Source organism: Anastrepha obliqua, chromosome 3, assembly GCF_027943255.1.
Source record: "Anastrepha obliqua isolate idAnaObli1 chromosome 3, idAnaObli1_1.0, whole genome shotgun sequence".
In the NCBI taxonomy this organism is placed as follows: Eukaryota; Metazoa; Arthropoda; class Insecta; order Diptera; family Tephritidae; genus Anastrepha; species Anastrepha obliqua.
Genome location: NC_072894.1, coordinates 121,844,217 through 121,864,603, shown reverse-complemented (window position 1 = coordinate 121,864,603; position 20,387 = coordinate 121,844,217). Strand labels below are relative to the sequence as shown.

The following is a 20,387-nucleotide window of genomic DNA, read 5'->3' as shown; positions in this document are numbered from 1 at the left end:
TGCATGGATGATCTTAATTCATTTTTTGGCGATGAAGCTCCATTGATGCTGTGCGCGAACTGATATTGCAAGATCGTCATGTGACCTATCGTGAGATTGAGACAATCTTAGGCATTAGTGGGACCAGCATACATTCAATATTGCATAAACATTTGACTGTCAAAAAAATGTGTTCGCGTTGGATCCCACACAATTTGTCAATTGCTCAAAAAAAGGCTCGTGTTGATTGGTCGAAGGAAATGCTCAAAAAATACGAAGGCGGGGCTTCGAAACACGTCTATGGCATCGTGACAGGTTAAGATTCATAGATTTACGCGTATGAGCCCGAAAGTAAACAGCAGTCGACTGTATGGCTGTTTCAAGATGAGCCAAATCCAACAAAAGTTGTTCGCGCACGAAGCACTTCCAAGCAAATGGTCGCCTGTTTTTTCGGAAAAAACTGGACATGTCGCAACTGTACCACTAGAACAACGCAAAACAGTAAATTCTGAGTGGTACACAACCATTTGTTTGCCAGTTTTCTTCCAAGAAATTAGGAAAACCAATCGCCAAAGACGGATCACTCTTCACCAGGACAATGCGAGCTCTCACACATCGGCTCAAGCAACTGCATTTTTGAGCACCCAAAACATCGAATTAATGGGTCATCCGCCGTATAGTCCTGACTTGGAACCGAATGAACTCTTTTTATTCCCGTACGTAAAAAACAAACTGAGAGGTCAACGTTTTTCGACACCTGAAGAAGCGGTTGCGGCATTCAGAATGCATGTTTTGGAGGTACCTCATTCAGAGTGGCAAAAGTGCTTCGACAATTGGTTCAAACGCATACAAAAGTGTATAGATCTTTCGGGAGAATATTTTGAAAAACAATAAAGTGATTTTCGATGATTAAAATTTGTTTTTGTTTTCTAATCCCGACATATAAAAGGCAACCCTCGAATAAGAAAATATACCACATGACACAACATACAACTCAAATCGCACTCAAACCCTCTTTTCACAGAAATAATTGCAAATCCCATAACCTTCACCAGACCCAAGAGAAAATCTACAAAAGACCTCATATGATAATAAATTAGTGTAAATTATTGTTTATCATAAAAATAGTAAATGGTTGCACCACTGGGAGCATTCCATAAATGTCTCCTAATTGAATTAAATAGGTTTTAATATAAATATCGATTGATGTTTAAAAAACAGATCGCAATAAAGACATGGATTAAAAAAAAACTCTTCTTCTTCTTAATTGGCGCTATAACCGCCTACGCGATTTTGGCCGAGTTTAACAAAGCGCGCCAGTCGTTTCTTTCTCGTGCTAACCGGCGCCAGTTGGACACACCAAGTGAAGCCAAGTCCTTCTCCACCTGATCTTTCCAACGCAGAGGAGGCCACCCTCTTCCTCTGCTACCACCAGCTCGTACCGCATCGAATACTTTCAAAGCCGGAGCGTTTGTATCCATTCGGACGACATGACCTAGCCAACGTAGCCGCTGGATCTTTATTCGCTGCGCTATGTCTATTTCGTCGTAAAGCTCATACAGCTCATCGTTCCATCGTCTGCGATATTCGCCGTTGCCAACGTGCAAAGGTCCAAAAATCTTACGCAGAATCTTTCTCTCGAACACTCCAAGCGTCGCTTCATCGGATGTTGTCATCGTCCAAGCTTCTGCGCCATACGTTAGGACGGTCATGATGAGAGTCTTGTAGAGTGTTAGTTTTGTTCGAGGAGAGAGGACTTTACTGCTCAGTTGCCTACTTAGTCCAAAGTAGCACTTGTTGGCAAGAGAGATTCTACGTTGAATTTCAAGGCTGACATTGTTATCGCTGTTAATGCTGGTTCCTAAATAGACGAAGTCTTTTACAACCTCGAAATTATAACTGTCTACAGTGACGTGGGTGCCGATACGCGAGTGCGCCGACTGTTTGTTTGAAGACAGGAGGTACTTCGTTTTGTCCTCGTTCACCACCAAACCCATTCTCTTTGCCTCCTTATCCAGTTTGGAGAAGGCAGAACTAACAGCACGGTTGTTAAGGCCCATAATGTCAATATCATCGGCATACGCCAGCAATTCTACGCTCATATAAAATATTGTGCGTGAGCGATTAAGTTCTGCGGCTCGTACGATGCTCTCCAACATCAGGTTAAAGAAGTCAGACGACAGCGAGTCACTTTGTCTGAAACCTCGTTTGGTATCAAACGGCTCGGAGAGGTCCTGCCCAATTCTGACGGCGCTGCTGGTGTTGAGCAACGTCATCCTACATAGCCGTATTAGTTTTGCGGGGATACCAAATTCAGACATCGCGGCATACAGGTAACTCCTTTCCGTACTGTCGAATGCAGCTTTGAAGTCGACGAAAAGATGGTGTGTGTCGATTCTCCTTTCATGGGTCTTTTCCAAGATTTGGCGTATTGTGAATATTTGGTCGATGGTAGACTTTCCAGGTCTGAAGCCACACTGATAAGGTCCAATCAGTTGGTTGACGGTGGGCTTCAGCCTTTCACACAATACGCTCGCTAGAACCTTATAGGCGATATTTAGAAGACTAATCCCGCGGTAATTGGCACAAATTGCAGGATCACCCTTCTTATGGATTGGGCAGAGCACACTTAAATTCCAATCGGCAGGCATGCTTTCATCCGACCATATTTTGCATAGGAGCTGATGCATGCACCTTACCAGCTCCTCGCCGCCATGTTTGAATAGCTCAGCCGGCAGTCCGTCGGCGCCCGCGGCTTTGTTGTTCTTTAGCCGCGTTATCGCTATTCTCACTTCGTCATGATCGGGTAACGGAACGACAATTCCGTCGTCAACAATTGGGGTATCGGGATCTTCACTTTCTCGGTGACATGCGCATCTGTCACTGTTTAATAGGTTCGAGAAGTGTTCCCTCCATAATCTAAGATTGCTCTGAACGTCAGTCACCAGTTCGCCGTCTTTGTTCTTACAGGAAAACGCCCCGGTCTTGAAACCTTCTGTAAGCCGCCGAACTTTCTGGTAGAATTTTCGGGCGTTGTTCCTGTTGGCCAGCATCTCAAGGTCTTCGCACTCACGTATTTCGGCCTCTCGTTTCTTCTTTCGGATAGTACGTCTCTCTTCCTTCACTACTAAGCAGAATTTCAGACTACTTGACCACTGAAGTGAGTTCCAAGTGGAAAAGAAGCAGCAGATTGGTAAGCACTGCAAACGATAATAAAGTCCCCAGGCTCGAAAGTAGTCGGGGAATGTCTGACTACCCTTTCGACGGCATAATTTGAAATTAGGCTATTTTGGGTACCTGATAAAAGGGTCATAACAGAAAACTGCTATACGAATGAGCTTACTAAACAGAGGACCATAAGCTAGCTTATTCTATTTTGGATTCGCGTCAACTCAGCAAGTGATGAGTAAGTACATAAACTGGAGAGGTCGTAAGATCCTTCTGGCCGCGAGTGAATCGGACGCGCTCGAGGGCGCTTCCAAGGTTAATAAACCTACCTCGAGCTTTGTGGGTTCATTTCCGGATCCGGATATTGTCCATTACATATATATGGTATATGGCACTACTTCGAGTCCCTTTTGCAGCAACCGTCTGGAGGATAAAATCATCTCTGTATCTTCTCCTCAGCTATATTACATTCGGTGGGGCTACGATTTAGGCATCTTGGTGCTCACTTTTTTTGCTACACTCATGGATATAGCAGGTTTGAATATCAAACACCATCGGTAATATAAAGCGTTTAGCACAACCGTTATTACAATAATTATCGTTCGATATTATTCATAGCCCTCAATATTCGTGGGTCTGGCAACTTCATTATTTAGCTATAATAACTTATGCCCCCTGTGCGATATACGAGATAATATAATGCCATCAAAAGATCAATATAAGAGCCTTCATTTGTTGACAGAGGGTAAAAATTTACAGTTTCCCCACATCCAATTTTACAGCAAAAAAATTTAACACTGTTTTCGTCTTCACAGAAAAAATATGAATTATGTGGACAAAGTTGTTCAAACCAAAACTAGACTGTTAAAGGGTTAAGTGGTTTAATTTGTTTTTGGACATAACCATACAGACGTGCTTAACAGCACTCACACATACAACCGTGTGTGCCTTCAACAGCTTTGTCAGCGGGACAACGCACATTAGTTGAAATGACACCTTGTCAACTGGCAGTTGTGATAATATTTAATTATCCACTTTACTACCTAATGCATGCATGCAAATGACAGTGTGTGCGTATAAGTAAATGGCATGCAGACACCCTACAGGGAACCAATTCACTTTTCATCTCAACTAGTCTTAAACAGTTTTAGACTAGTTCAACTATAAAAAACATATATTCCATTCCAAAGGGGGGAAAGCAGAAGGAAAAGAACCAAACAGGTGGAAAAACATTGGCTATTTACGATCGTATTAACCGCTTCAATCTACTGATGAATTTCTCCAGGTGTGTGATATTTAACAGGTGTAGCAAAAAGTGAGAGCCCAGATGTCTAAATATTTGCTCGACGAGAGCAAAGCAGATGAGAAAAAGATGCTGAGATGATTTCACCTCGTACTCCGGACAGCTTCTGCAGAAAGGACTTGCAGCAATACCAAGTCTCGCCATATGGACACCTAACGGACAATGTCCGGTAAGAATACCTACCAAACTCGAGAGCTGCGGCCTTGTTAGCCTAAGAAGTTCTCTCGAGCGCTTCCGATCTACTCGTGGCCAGAAGGATATCGCGACTTTGCACGTTTACGCACTAGCCCAGCGCTCGCTGAGTTGACACGAGACCCATCTTTCCAGCTGTAGACCACAGGTTTTCAAGAGAGAGAAATCAGCATTCCCCGACTAATTTGGAAAGCACAAATAGCGATCCCAAGGCCCAAATTGCCGCTTGACTGTGCACTTCGAGCCATCCGGTATATTATGCTGAACCAGACTCCTTATTGCAAAAATCTGTCGAAGTAAACTTAATAAATAGCGCCTTTTGCTTAATCTTAATTAAATCCTTTGTTCGACCCAGTCGTGTAGCCTTGCCATAGACGAGTCTTATATTTTCCAGCCAATAACGAACTATGTAGTATGATTTCTTCTATAAAATGCCAGTATCTGAATTAGAATGTTTTTACCTTTTTTAGTTTAGCTTTTCCCTACCGGGCATTTGAAAATGTGCTGATGCATGGGTGAGTAACAATACGAATCCAGAGGCAGAGATATGGGCTATGATAAATCTAAATTTATTACCTTTTAATTAAATAATTCTAAGCTCATTACTGATTTATTATTCAAAAAATAATAAAGTGGATTTTATGCTCTGGTGAGCCAGAAAATTTAAGTTCGAATAATTTACGTAGAATTTTTAAAATGACATAGCAGCTAAAGTTAAACGTTTTCTCCAACTTGCCAAACTAATTCGTACCTATTGTAAACCACTACATCAGCATTATACCAATTATCGTACTAAGTACCCGTGTGGAGTTGCCTGATCTCCCATCGGGCGCGTCCCAGGTGGTGGATAGGGAAGCCCTGACATCACACGAGTGGCCTTCCCTTATGGGGTGGGTTCAACACTCGTGTGATGACTCAAAGTTGGCGTAGAATCAGGGTGCCATCCGCGAACCGAAAAGAACCAAAAAGGTAATGGAAAACAATGGATTTATTACTCCAGGTGGAATCCACACAAGTGGCAATCCACCCGCTTCGGCGGCAGGGGCATGGATTCTGGGGGCCCCAACCATTACCCAAGTCTTTCAGCTCTATGAGCGAGAGCGCATACTGGAGGAGACGGGGGTTGCTATCGCAATCACCTCACCTTCAGAGTCTGAGAAACGTTTCCCGGTTTCGGAGGGCCTGAGTTGTGAGGTCTCTTCGGTGGCTGCACGACCTCCCAAAGAAGCCGGGAAATCGAAAAGCGTGGCAAGGACGGAGAGAAGATAGCGGCGGGCAAGGCTCATGCGGGAGAAATTCTTCATGTGGCTCTGCCGGTCCTTCTGCGTCTGTGTCTTCCAAAAGACCTCGGTCAGCGGAAGTGACACCCCCAGAATCGAATCCTCGATGGGCATGGGCGCTCCCAAGTTGTCTCGCTCTCGAGGTAAGCGAAGAAGGACGGTGGCTGAAAGCGGTACACCTCTCTGCATTGCGGTTGCCGCCAATGGCCAAGCCACGATTCTGGATCCAGACCTGTCTACGGTGGATGTCCTATCCTGTCTACGTGCCCAGAATCCGGGCATCAACACGAGGCTTTGGCGAGTCCTCTCGTACACCAAGAGCAAAACCCGGGAAGGAAAGGAAGGTGCTGCTCTTGTGGTGCGAGTTTATGAGGCCAGTGTTGATATCATGGGCTCACGGTACGGAAACCGTCTGAGTCTCTTTTTTGGGACTGTCAGTTTTCACGTCTTTCCCAAAATGATTGGCTCGGACGGTTCCTGTAGCTACCGTCCCTTGACGGTGACGCAGATTAACTTGCAGCATTCCAAAGCCGCTACTGCACTACTAAGTAGAAGGCTTACCCTGCTGCACACATTACCCCACATAACAAAAGTGCAAGAGCCCTGGGTCTTTAGGGGCCGCCTCTGTGGCTTAAGTGCGTTGAAAGGGGCCACGTTATTATATGACAGGAGTTCGAGTAGACCTAGGACTGGTCTTATAGTATCATACCATCTCACTGTGACGGGTCTTGAGCAATTCTGTTGCCAAGACCTGGTAGCGGCTGAGGTATGTTACAGAGGTAGACGCGGATGGTCGAAGTTTGTGATTGCATCTGCTTATTTTCCTTATGATGCTCTGGAAGGGCCACCACCCGGGAAGGCCACTAGTCTCGTGAGGTTCTGCGAGCGGCGCAATCTGGGCCTCATCCTATGTTGCTATGCTAATGCCCAGCATACAATCTGGGGCAGCAGCAAGTGCAATGGACGGGGCTCTGGACTATGCGAATTTATCGCGCCCTCTTGCCTAGACATACATAACAAGGGCTCACAGCCAACGTTTGTAACAGGCTTCGACATTAGCGTTTCAGCTGTTTATATACTCCTAACTTCAAAAAAATACATTTGGGTGACATTTTCTTCAGGACCACCTCTCTCTTAGTAAACACGGAAAGCAGTCGGTGGTTATAATTCTGTGGACAGGAGCTATGGACAATTATTTAACGTACATTTTATATAAAGTACATTTTACGCTCATTTGCCTATTTGCCACCCTGCGTGGATGATTACGTTAGTTATTTTCTCTTCCTACGGAATGTGTGAAGCACAATCGCTTTCTGAAGAAAAAACTACTATTTATTACACGAACTCAAGTCCATTATATGCACTCATACAAGTACGAACAACTGCAAGCATACGAGAATTTGCATATCTAAATCACTACATAACTCCCTCATATTACAATAATATATTGCAAACATAATTATTCATATATTTTTTAGGGTTGCCAACTTCACAACTTTCCCTTAAAATATGAAATAAATTTAATGAATTAAACCTGTACAAGCTCCTTGTCGCAATAGGCAAATATCTACTTGAGGGCCATTTGTGAAAATTTTTTTACCTAACAAGTTATGCAAATATTTCAATTCATATAAAAAGTGACTAATTCAATTTCCTGTAAAATATACTTTCTAGTGAACAAATTGAAAATTGTATAGGTATCTCTTAGATTAGCTGGATCGGTGTTTTCCTATCCAATCTTAAAAAATAACCGGAACGATTGAGACGATCTCGGTATTTGCTGGTTAACTTTTTGTATGTCCTATTTCATTAAAGGAGTTTTTAAAGGCTGATGAATTTGTGCATTCGTGACAACAACGGAGCATTTACCAGGGTCTTGTAATGGAAGCATTTCAGAATTTCCAAATTTGAATTTGATGCTGTACCCCACTGTTTGATTCTGTAAGTCCTGACTGCTTTGGGCACAGATTTGTGTATGAATTGTCAGACATGATTAATCATATATGATCAAATATGATTGATTTGAAAACAAAATGTTTCTGGCACTATAAATTGCTTGTTATTTCAACTTTAAAACTTGGAAAATAAGACAAAGCTAAAATAACGAGAGCAGTAGAGCAATTAATCTAGCGGATACTTGCAATGCCCAGTTGGAGAAAACTGTGAGTGAGGCATTGATAAGCCGACTTCAAACCCAGAGTTCCAAATTTAACATTTGGCAGGAACTGTGAAATGCAACCCTTCGAATAAATAACAAAAACGGCATAAATGTTGAAAACTATATTAATATATTACATAAATATAAATATTAAAATGAAGTCTGACCGTCATTGGAGCGGCCAAACAAAATAGTGCATATTTGGCCTAATCGAATCACTCTAGATAGATATAGATATAGATATAGATATAGATATAGATATAGATATAGATATAGATATAGATATAGATATAGATATAGATATAGATATAGATATAGATATAGATATAGATATAGATATAGATATAGATATAGATATAGATATAGATATAGATATAGATATAGATATAGATATAGATATAGATATAGATATAGATATAGATATAGATATAGATATAGATATAGATATAGATATAGATATAGATATAGATATAGATATAGATATAGATATAGATATAGATATAGATATAGATATAGATATAGATATAGATATAGATATAGATATAGATATAGATATAGATATAGATATAGATATAGATATAGATATAGATATAGATATAGATATAGATATAGATATAGATATAGATATAGATATAGATATAGATATAGATATAGATATAGATATAGATATAGATATAGATATAGATATAGATATAGATATAGATATAGATATAGATATAGATATAGATATAGATATAGATATAGATATAGATATAGATATAGATATAGATATAGATATAGATATAGATATAGATATAGATATAGATATAGATATAGATATAGATATAGATATAGATATAGATATAGATATAGATATAGATATAGATATAGATATAGATATAGATATAGATATAGATATAGATATAGATATAGATATAGATATAGATATAGATATAGATATAGATATAGATATAGATATAGATATAGATATAGATATAGATATAGATATAGATATAGATATAGATATAGATATAGATATAGATATAGATATAGATATAGATATAGATATAGATATAGATATAGATATAGATATAGATATAGATATAGATATAGATATAGATATAGATATAGATATAGATATAGATATAGATATAGATATAGATATAGATATAGATATAGATATAGATATAGATATAGATATAGATATAGATATAGATATAGATATAGATATAGATATAGATATAGATATAGATATAGATATAGATATAGATATAGATATAGATATAGATATAGATATAGATATAGATATAGATATAGATATTTTTTTATTTTTTTCTTGTGGAGGAGGGGAAGCATCAAAAGCCTGTGGCCGAAGCCGTGGTGTGGGACTTTAACCCAACTAAACCCCCCCTCATGTCCTACGGTATGTCCTCCTGGAACTTCACCGTTAAGTAGTACGTCAGGAGGCCGTTGTGAGTATATTATTACTCAATCGTCTGTTATTGTCATTCTGTTCTGTATATTGTGTTAAGGAGCTCTTTCTAGGGACCTACGTAAATATTCCGCGTATTGAAGGTTCTTCATGATATTTGCGGCCACTACACATGTAATTTTCCAGTTTTCTTCGCTTTCGCACATATGTGGGATAAGATTTGTCTCACTTATGTTTTCGCCAAACGCTCCCTCAAGTATATTTCGCTCATTAATAAACCGCGGGCATTGGAACAAGCTCGCCGTTTCTTGTTCTTCGGGGCACTGCGGGCAGTACGGGTCGTTCTCAAGATGGAACCTGTGTAGGTATGCTTTAAAGCAACCGTGTCCAGTCAGCAACTGTGTGATACAAAAATCAATTTCTCCGTGTTTTTGCTCAATCCACCTCGCAATGTTTGGAATCAGTTCAAAGGTCCACCTACCTTTCTCGGATTGTTCCCATCGTAGCTGCCATTCTTCAATTGTTCGCAGCCTTTCTTCTTTTTTAGCCACGTTCGACGGTTTCTGCCCAATGGTATTATGCAACCTATACATCTCAACCGCGAGAAGGTCGATAGGCACCATTCTTGCTATCACATGGATTGCGTTATCTGAGACAGTGCGATAGGCACTGGCTACTCGCAGGGCGCCAAGTCTGTATGTGGCTCGTATGTGTTGGAGGTACGATGGCTTTGTGTTTGCCCAGATTGGTGCTGCGTACAGAATCGCTGAGCTTGTGACTGTTAACAGGAGTCTCCGTATACTTGCGCGAGGGCTGCCAATATTACGCATTAGTCTAGTCAACGCGTTATTTATTCTTGCGGCTTTTTCACTGACTGACTCTAAATGATGCTTAAAGGTCATTTTCGAGTCAATGAGTACTCCCAGATATTTGATATATGGCTGCGACCTTATGTCATGGTCAGCTACTCTTCACGTACCCGTCGTGTTGTCAGTAATACGACTTCAGTTTTTTGATCTGCAAGTTCTAACTTCACATTTTTAAGCCATCTAATTCTTACAATTGCAGCGTAGCTTATTTTGTAAATGATTTCGAAATGTACTGCTTGGCAACACTGTGTGGTGAGAGAGCAATCAGCTGAGTCGGTATTACGGGATTTTTTTAAAAATCGTGAAATAAAATCTACGGTACTACGATACAAAAGGAAGGAATTTTTTCATTTACATGGGGTTCCCATTAGTTTGATCGGAACAGCTGAGTCAGTTCGGATTACATATGTATTTAGATTTAGCAGCCCAAATAATTAGCGAACGGCCGCAAACATTTCGAGCCATTCGCGTTTCTTGCGCTTTCCGTTTATCGTGCTAATATTTTTTTACAATTGTCGGGGCCACCAAGGCAGAACTTCTTCTCATAAAAAAATATAACCTTTTGCCACTCCTCGTCCCAAACCTGGTACTTTCTGCAAATTTAAGTCTCGCTTCTTTATGGCGCATATTCATCATTGACTTAGGAGTGTGATTAACGTACTCAAGGTGATCGTCGGCTTTTAAAATTTGCAGAAACCTTGATATTAAGTGAGCGCCGCCGCACAGTGCGGCCGATTCCCGAAAAGCTGGCCAAAAGTCGAAAAAAAAGTTTCTAGATAGAGTTTTTTTGTCTTTGGGTTGGCTACAGTAATGCCTTGAGTAGTGAAAACCGTCCATAGCAACGTCCTGTACCCTAAGTATCCTCTGTATTTTCAGTCGCAACGTGGCCTTCGTTTGAGCATCGTATTACTGTCGATGAATAGTGAAAGTTGTACACATTTGAAAGATTTTGTAATGGAGTAAATTGAACAAAACCAAATGGAATCATCTTCGGAAGGTTAGTAAAATACGAGAAATCTTTATCTACGTAGATACATTTTTGCAATTTTTTTTATAAAATTTGAGTTTTCAAACTGTATAGTAATACAACACCGTCATATGCTGCTTTGAAACCTATTAAAGGTTACTCAAAAAAGTAATGGTTACTGAATAAAACAAGATTCAGCTGCTATCACTTGCTACCTTGCGACCCCGAAAACATATAAATTTACATGCATCTTGATTATGTTCTAGAATATACGCTATTTCACGTGAGGGGGTGGCCAATAGGGGTGGAAGGGGCTGGATTTTTAAAATTTTAAGATCAAATTCGTAATCAGCGACCCCGACAACCCCCAAGTAAGAAATTTTTAATCAATTACTTAATTTTTTGAGTTTTGGCCAGCTTTTCGGGAATCGGCCGCACTGTGCGCCGGGAAGCCCACGTATTTCCTTGAAGTCTCGTTGAGAAAGCATTGGCTTTTTATCACAAGTTTTCTTCATAGCATAATTTTACAGCTAATTTTAAATAATGCAGAACTAAAATGTTGTGTTTATTGCCTTCTCAACTATTTCACGTGCTGGCAATCCATTTTCATGATAAGCCCGCACTTTTACGTGATGCTTTTTTCTTTAGCTGCTCTGCACGACCCATTATTGAAATATCCCTTTTCAATATAAATTTTTAATAAACTACACTTTTACTATTTTTCAATGAAACTATGTTTATAAAAAAATATATTGTATATATATTAAAATATATATGTATATATGTGTAGAGTGTCGCTCGATTCTTTTAAAACCAACAACTGGCCCTATAACCGTTTCGCACGGCAACAGTACCTATTAATCGCCTGTGCTAGAAATAATAGAAGCTAAAAATTTTAATGAGTTGCCGTTATATGGAAGCAACTGTCACAAAGTTGTAATAAAGTGTAGCAAAGCCAAGATTTTTCGCTGCATGTAGGCGAAAAATAGTATTTCATGATTGAAGGTGTAGATATAGATCCATATACGAGTATACAAACTGTTTTGTTACCAACTACAAAGTTTACCAGCTATATATTAAGGTTTCATTCTGTAGTCAATTTCATGCGTTCACCTTTCATGCAACGGTAGTTTTCAAAGTAAATCCAAAAGAGATATTCACTCAGGTATTTTCACGGAATGGTGCGCCGGTAATCAAGGGACAGTTGGCAAGCCTTACCCATACATACATATGTATGTAATCTTATGTAAATAGCATAATTTCTGCATGTGAGTATTGCATTACCGTCAGCAAATGACATGTGCGCAATACAATAAAGCAATTAACATAAACACGCAACTCGCTCGCAGCTTTTGTCTATCTCAAGTACATATGCCACATATCTATTATAAGCATTTGCCGCCTCCCCGCTAATAACAGCATTGATGGCATAATCGTAGTTAAATATTTTAATTACATAATTTGGAAACCTTCCCGACCACAAGTCCTTACACAGCCATAAACATAATCGGGGGTGTGTACGAGATAATTGAAATTCTAGTCTACTGTACATGAAATATAGTGAGACAATTTTAATAGAACATATGTATGTACATTAGGCCGGGTCGATTTGTGGGGTGGCAAAAAAATCGCCCATTGCTTTGTGAAAATCATATTCTAGAGATCAAAATAAGAAACTTTGCCGAAGGAACCATACCTCTAAAACGAATTCTGATGTCCCCCTATTTGGGTGGAACTTTTTAGTTTCTTTTCTCATGTAAAGGCCAAAAATGTTGATCTTTTGAAATGATTGTATGGGGAACCCCCCAGGGGAGTTCCAGGGGGTGTGCCACTGGCATGGGTGGATCGGCCATCCAAAGTTAGTGGGGGTGGGTCATACATTTGGACTCGATTGGAGCACTCTAAATGGGTCAAAGAGGGGTTTTTCGTTCGATCCGAATTGGGGGACATCAGAATTCGTTTTAGAGGTATGGTTCCTTCGGCAAAGTTTCTTATTTTGATCCCTAGAACACGATTTTCACAGAGCAATGAGCGATTTTTAAATCGACACGCCCTAATGTACATACATATGTCTGTTAAGCACTTAATTTTTAATATTCAATTGGTATATATAGCCTGGGCCGGTTAGATAGTGGGCAGCGTGGTGTTTTCCTTGTTACCGGATTTTCCTTTCACTGCTCTGGATATACAATTTCTCAACTGAAAACGTAACTATTTGTTTTGGGAATTTTTAATACCTGCCTCTAGTCAATGCCACATAATACTGTAGTTACCTCCAATTCTATGAGTATAGCTGAAAACCCTAAACTTGGACTAAGTAGGCAATTGAGTAGTAAAGTCCTCTCTCGACGAACAAAACCAGCATTTCATAAGGCACTCTCACAGGACGTGCATCTATCGTATGGCGCAGAAGCTTGGACGATGACAATATCCGATAATCCGATGTTTGAGAGAAAGATTCTGCGGAAGATTTTTGGACCTTTGCACATTGGTGACGGTGAGTATCGCAAGTATTGGCAAGACTCTTACCAAGCCTTGCCTGAGTTGTCACACTAAATATTGTCATCGGATTTGTCTCTCTGTGGCTTAAGAATCGTGTTATTTGAGTCGCCTCATAGAGAAACGGGTGCTAGATATCGCGTCGGATTCTTCATCTACGAGTGTTTTAAAAAAAAATAAGTTTAATTTACAAATTTCGCGGGCTACGTACATTCGACTTTCGGTTATTATTTTTTTTCATGTTGGGACACTCGCCTCGAAGATAATTTAATTTTTGAATTTGGTTCTTCTTCTTTTTCCATATTAAATCAGAACCATATCAAATACTTTTGTAAATTTGTAATAACTTTTTAGACTCTGAATCTAAGTTAGACATGGAAGTCCTTTTAAAAAAGTCCTAGCCACCTGATAAAGAACTCAAAGTACATACTTACTATATACAACTACAGGAAGCAAGTCGAATTTTTCATATATGAGAAGCACTGTTACACGATGCTATTATGACAATGTCTAGTCATGTATACATTTTAAGTTTATTTCTAAGTTTCTATAAAAATGGTGAAAATTTGACAGAGACGGTTCGTAAAACTCGTGAAGCACCTTGTCGGACCGCAATACAGAAATTGGTGAAAAAATTCGAGATGTTGGGACAAGTTAGTGATGTGAGGAATAAAACCCGTGAGCGTCGCTCGAGAACAGCCGAAAATATTGCTGTTGTAGCCGAAAGTGTTGAAGAAAACCCAGGTTTGTCCATCCCTCGTTGTTCTTACGAAATAGGCATTCCACAAACGTCATTACACTGTATTTTGCATAAAGATTTGGGTCTTAAGGCCTATAAAGTCCAGTTAACACAAGAACTCAAGCCGGCCGATCATCAAAAAATCATCTTGAGTGATGAGGCCCATTTCCAACTTCGTCAACAAGCAAAATTGGTGGATCTTGGGCTCATAAAATCCAAGAGTTATTGTTGAAAAGCTTCTCTATCCTGAACGTGTGACTGTTTGGTGCAATTTATGGTCCGGCAGAGTCGTTGGACCTTACTTTTTCGAAAATAAAGCTGGAGCAACAGTTACGGTGAATGGATTGCTCTATCGAGAGATGATTAACTATTTTTTTATGGCCGGAATTGGATGGTATTGGTCTGGACAACGTTTATTTTCAACAAGACGGCGCTACGTGCATTGAATAACAAAATAGCACCTCTTATTGGAAGGCCCTTTATAAAATTACGTCATATAAATTAGTTATGCGATAATTTCGTCACTATTTACAGAAGAATTAATTTTTATCCATCTATTATATGCTTGTCCCCAATGACTGTAAATCAGACAAAGCAAAGCCTTAATGTTGGCGTTCAATAATTTCTTACTTTGTAGCTTCGCTTTCATTCAGTTTTCTGCCTCGCTAATAAACTATCGCAATCGCTTTTTCAGCTCTCAGCGCGATGTTACTTCAAACGGTTAACTGCTTGATTTTCATATTGGCGTATTTGCCACAGTTTGCATTCGGTTTTGGTATACACCTTATTGAAGTCTCTGATACGGATCAGTCACAAATCGAATGCACCATAGCCTTTCTTCAGAAATATTTCCAAAATGCCGAACCACTGTCAGGTTCGTTGATCTCCATGAGCTTTACATCGGCCTCGTTAAATATACAGGAGGGTATCTTGACCGCCATACATGCACAAGCTGCCGTTCCATGGACTGTGGTGGTGAAAAATCCACACCAACCTTCTACGAGTAGTACGTCTACTATGATTTTGCACGAGAAACCTCAGTGTTATTTTGTTATTACTGAGAATTTGCAAGACGGTGACTTGGAAGATGTGTTTGAGGACTGGAAAACTAATATCAATTGGAATCCTCTTGCACAATTCGTAGTCTATATGGCTTCGATCGAGGAAACCGACGAAGAAATGACTGAGTTAATGATCGAGATACTGCTAGATTTTATGAGTAGGAAAATTTACAATGTGAATGTGATCGGACGAAATGAAGAGAATGGTTTATTTTATGGGAAGACCGTGTTTCCGTACCACCCGGACAACAATTGTGGCAATAGAGTAATAGCTATAGAGACTTTAGATATCTGTGATTATTATGATACGGGTACAACCAAATACAACGAAGATTACGATGAAGTTGGAGATGAAGAAATCGGAGAGGAGGATAATCAAGGCAGAGATGATGAGGATGGAGATGAAGGAAATGTAGATGAAAGTTATTGTGAAGATGTAGACACAAATGGAGAAGGATACGGGAAAGGGGATGAAGAAGGTGGGGAAGAATGGGAAGAAGAAGGAGAAGAAGATGGAGAGGATGAGAGTAAAGAAGAAAAAGAAGGAAATGAGGGAGGTGAAAATAAATCTGAAGAAGATATAGAAGGAAAGGAACACGGAGGGAGAAAAGGAGAACAAAGAAAAAACAGGGGCCAAGAAGTGGAAAATGAAGAAAGAGAAAGTGAAGAAGAAGAAAAAGGGAAGATGGGGAAAGTGAAAATGAAAGTGAAAGAGGAAGAGAATATTCGTAGAAATGGGTATGGGTTTAATGATGAAAATACACATAGAAAACAAGGCGAAGATGGAGATGGGGATGGAGATGAAGATGGAGATGGAGATGGAGATGGAGATGGAGATGGAGATGGAGATGGAGATGGAGATGGAGATGGAGATGGAGATGGAGATGGAGATGGAGATGGAGATGGAGATGGAGATAAAGATGGAGATGGAGATGGAGATGGAGATGGAGATGGAGATGGAGATGGAGATGGAGATGGAGATGGATGTGGAGATGGAGATGGAGATGGAGATGGAGATGGAGATGGAGATGGAGATGGAGATGGAGATGGAGATAGAGATGAAGATGAAGATGAAGATGAAGATGAAGATGAAGATGAAGATGAAGATGAAGATGAAGATGAAGATGAAGATGAAGATGAAGATGAAGATGAAGATGAAGATGAAGATGAAGATGAAGATGAAGATGAAGATGAAGATGAAGATGAAGATGAAGATGAAGATGAAGATGAAGATGAAGATGAAGATGAAGATGAAGATGAAAATAAGAGGGACGAGATTGTTAGTACAAAGGAGTTCGCAAATGAAGGAAAAGTGAAATATATTCACGGTAAAGAAAACACAAAAAGGGAAATGAAAAAAAATAAGAAAGAAAACTACGACGATGGCTCTGGCTATCACGAAACTACATATCAAAATAAAAAGGCAAGAGAATTTGTGATAGAAACCAATAAAACCAAGGCGTATGAAGATGAGCACGGCGAAGAACACGGTTTAGGCGATAATGTTGATGAAAAAATTCTAAAAAAAGTTCAACAAGTCAATAATTTAAGGTCTGACAAGAAATTTCGAAATGAAAAAGGCTGTAAAGAAGCTATTCAAAATGTAAACAAAAAAGGCCCATCAAACAGGCACAAACGCCAGAAAAGATCGCGGCACAAATGTAAACAGCTCAGGCACTACAAGCAATACACTTCAAATGATACTACCAACCAGAAAATTTACTTTCAAGAATTCTATCAAGCGCTATTTTTGGACAAGTTCCCTAAAGATCTCAGCGGATGCCCAGTCGTGGCTGCTTATCGTCCGTGGGAGCCATATATATTCAAGGAAGCCAGTGAGTATGGCGCCAGTGAGCATGCCAATCCTACTACTTACGAAAGCGATGAAGAAACACCAGCAGACGTGGAAGCGCACAAGTTAAGCAGTGAGGAAAGTTCAGAGAAGAGTGCAAAGGAAAGTGAAGGCGATGGCGATGGCGATACCGATGATTACAGCGATGCTGACGACGCAGATACAGATTTGAATGCCTACAATGATGTAGACGCGTTTGATGTGAACGATGAACCAACGATGAAATTAAATGGTATTGAGTACCAATTGATGCAGACTATCGGCGAACGTCTAAACATTGCTATATATTTGCAGGTGGAGAATAGTAATCTCTATCATCTCTTCCAACAACTTATTGATGGGTATGCGAAGTTTACGAAAGCCTTAAAGGTGTCAAATAATTGTATCTCTTTTCTCTTGTGTGATTTTCTACTTTACTTTCAGTGACATCGAAATGATTTTGGGTGGCATTGACGAAGATCCAAGCATAAGTCAATTCGTCTCGAGCACCATAGCCTACCATCAGGATGATCTCACTTGGTGTGTCGCCAAAGCTAAACGCAAATATAATCTCTTTAACTTTTTACAAAGCTTTCACATCAGCACTTGGATTTTTACGTTTTTCTTTATTCTCGCAACTTCGCTAAATATTTTTGTAGCCCAAAAATTGTTAAGAATTCGACTCACACATTTTGGTGGTTTTTTTGTCACAATCCTACGCATTCTTGGTATTATACTGAGTCAGTCCACAAGTCTATCGCGTCTGCCCAATTCTTTACACATAACTTTTGGCAGCGCCTTCTTTCTGGCCATAATGTTCATAAATATATATCAGAGTTTTCTGGTCAGTACATTGACAACGCCAAAATCTTCCTACCAGATCAGTCACGTGGAGGAAATTTATCGCAATCGTATGACAGTCACTGGCAGTGTGGAAAGTGTGCGTCATCTCAACAAAGATGGTGAGGTTAGTAGACAAATTTTTTAAATTAGTTTCTTTTTTAAGAACTCTCCTTGCTAGACTTTCAAATACATACGTGAAAATTTCGAAATATGCTACAATATCGAGGAGTGTCTCAATCGTGCTGCCACTGATGAAAGCATCGCTGTCGCTGTTTCTCGTCAACATGCTTTCTACAATCCGCACATACAACGCGATCAACTCTACTGTTTCGATCGCAATGAGAATCTCTACATCTATTTGGTCACAATGTTATTGCCAAGAAAATACCATTTGCTGCACAAAATCAATCCTATTATTCAGCATGTTATTGAGTCAGGGCATATGGAGAAATGGGCTCGGGAGCTTGATTTAAAACGCAAAATACGCGAGGAGATACAACGAGCACAAAAGGAACCGGTCCATGGATTAACAATGAGTCAAGTTTTTGGCAGTTTTTTCCTGCATGGCATGCTATCGGTACTGGCCTTCCTAATATTCTTACTTGAACGCTGGACTCATTGGATGGTGGTAAAGAAACGCACACGTTTGAGATTGCTTAAGATGCTGCATCGCAAATTTAGCCACATCTAAGTAAAACAAATAACAACAGTTGAAATTAATAAAAAAATGAAGGCCGAAAAAATTTGAGGACACTTCTTAATATTTACTATTACTCTTATAGTGCATAATAGGTCCGTACATTCTTCTTCAAAAGTTTAGACGAATTTCTCTCACACTTTTTGGCGCGCGTCTTGGATTTGCCCCACAAATGGTTGGTTGGTTGCAGTGCTTTACAAGTGATTCATGAGTAGTTCATGCGCGAATGTGCCATTTCATTGCATTTCCTGTCTTATTATTGTTATTTATGAAGGGGCCTACAGTTGTATGCCGCCTCCGAATGGCAGACGGTTTTTTATGAGGAACCTTTTCATGACCGAAATACATCCGGGCACGCAACTTTATGTTTCACGCCCACAATGGATTCCGAATCGGGCACTACACGCAGAAATCCATTCGCCTGGAGCAGCTGCAAGACTGATTTGTTATTTGCCGTTTCAGGAGGTAGGTGTCTTAAACTCACACCAGAGGACGCTAAAAGACAGATTCACATGGTACTTAGGGAGGAATGGAATGGGTATTATAGGAGAGCAACACCGGTAAGGAGAAAGAGGTATGCTGAGTTCTAATCAGCACAGATAGGGGTGTTGAGAGCGGTGAGATAGACAATTATACTCATATGATATTTTCCTGCTCCAAATATAAGCAGAGAAAGATACGCCTTCGGTCTAACCATATTTGACTGAGACTAAGCATATCTCTGCTTCTGCCGTTCGCGAATGATAGGTAGCGGGAAAATTTATTCTTGCCCCAAATTAAAGGATAAGAAATTTGCTAAATCTTTTCATTCGCGATAAAGGAATGTAAAAATAAACAAATCTCATAAATGAAAGAAAAGGAATAATAATAAGTGAGAATTTCTTATCCCTGGTGTGTTGGAAAGCAATGTCGATTATTGGTAAAGCAGAATACATTTTTGGACAAGGGATAATAGACATTTGTTTGAGGATCCTTGTTTTTTTTATATCAAACAACAGACCTCTTACGTGCCGTTTCACTTTTGCAGAGGTAGTGCCCGGACAATGTGATAGCCCCTGTGGGTCTGGGTCGCTTTGATATCTCTATCTTACTTACTCTAATGATCGCACAGCAGCGTTAGTCAACGGTTCTCAGCAAAAATGTTCAGACAAAGCGGGAAACTCACGAAAATTGGTACGAGGGGTGCCTTTTATATGTCGGGATTAGAGAACAAAAACAAATTTTAATCATCGAAAATCACTTTATTGTTTTTCAAAATATTCTCCATGAAGATCTATACACTTTTGCATGCGTTTGAACCAATTGTCGAAGCACTTTTGCCACTCTGAATGAGGTACCTCCAAAACATGCATTCTGAATGCCGCAACCGCTTCTTAAGGTGTCGAAAAAC

The 20,387-nt window shown here is 39.7% G+C and overlaps 1 protein-coding gene across 1 annotated transcript in view; it reads left to right on the top strand.

Moving 5' to 3' along the window:
* The window catches only part of LOC129242182 (uncharacterized), a 64,255-nt gene extending 45,264 nt beyond the window's left edge, over positions 1–18,991 (top strand). The window contains exons 2-6 of the mRNA XM_054878745.1: positions 15,260–16,062; positions 16,672–16,731; positions 16,993–17,819; positions 17,902–18,424; positions 18,479–18,991. Coding sequence (XP_054734720.1) covers positions 15,260–16,062; positions 16,672–16,731; positions 16,993–17,819; positions 17,902–18,424; positions 18,479–18,991 — 2,726 coding nt within the window. The remainder of the gene's footprint in view (positions 1–15,259; positions 16,063–16,671; positions 16,732–16,992; positions 17,820–17,901; positions 18,425–18,478) is intronic.
* The last annotated feature ends 1,396 nt before the right edge of the window (positions 18,992–20,387 follow it).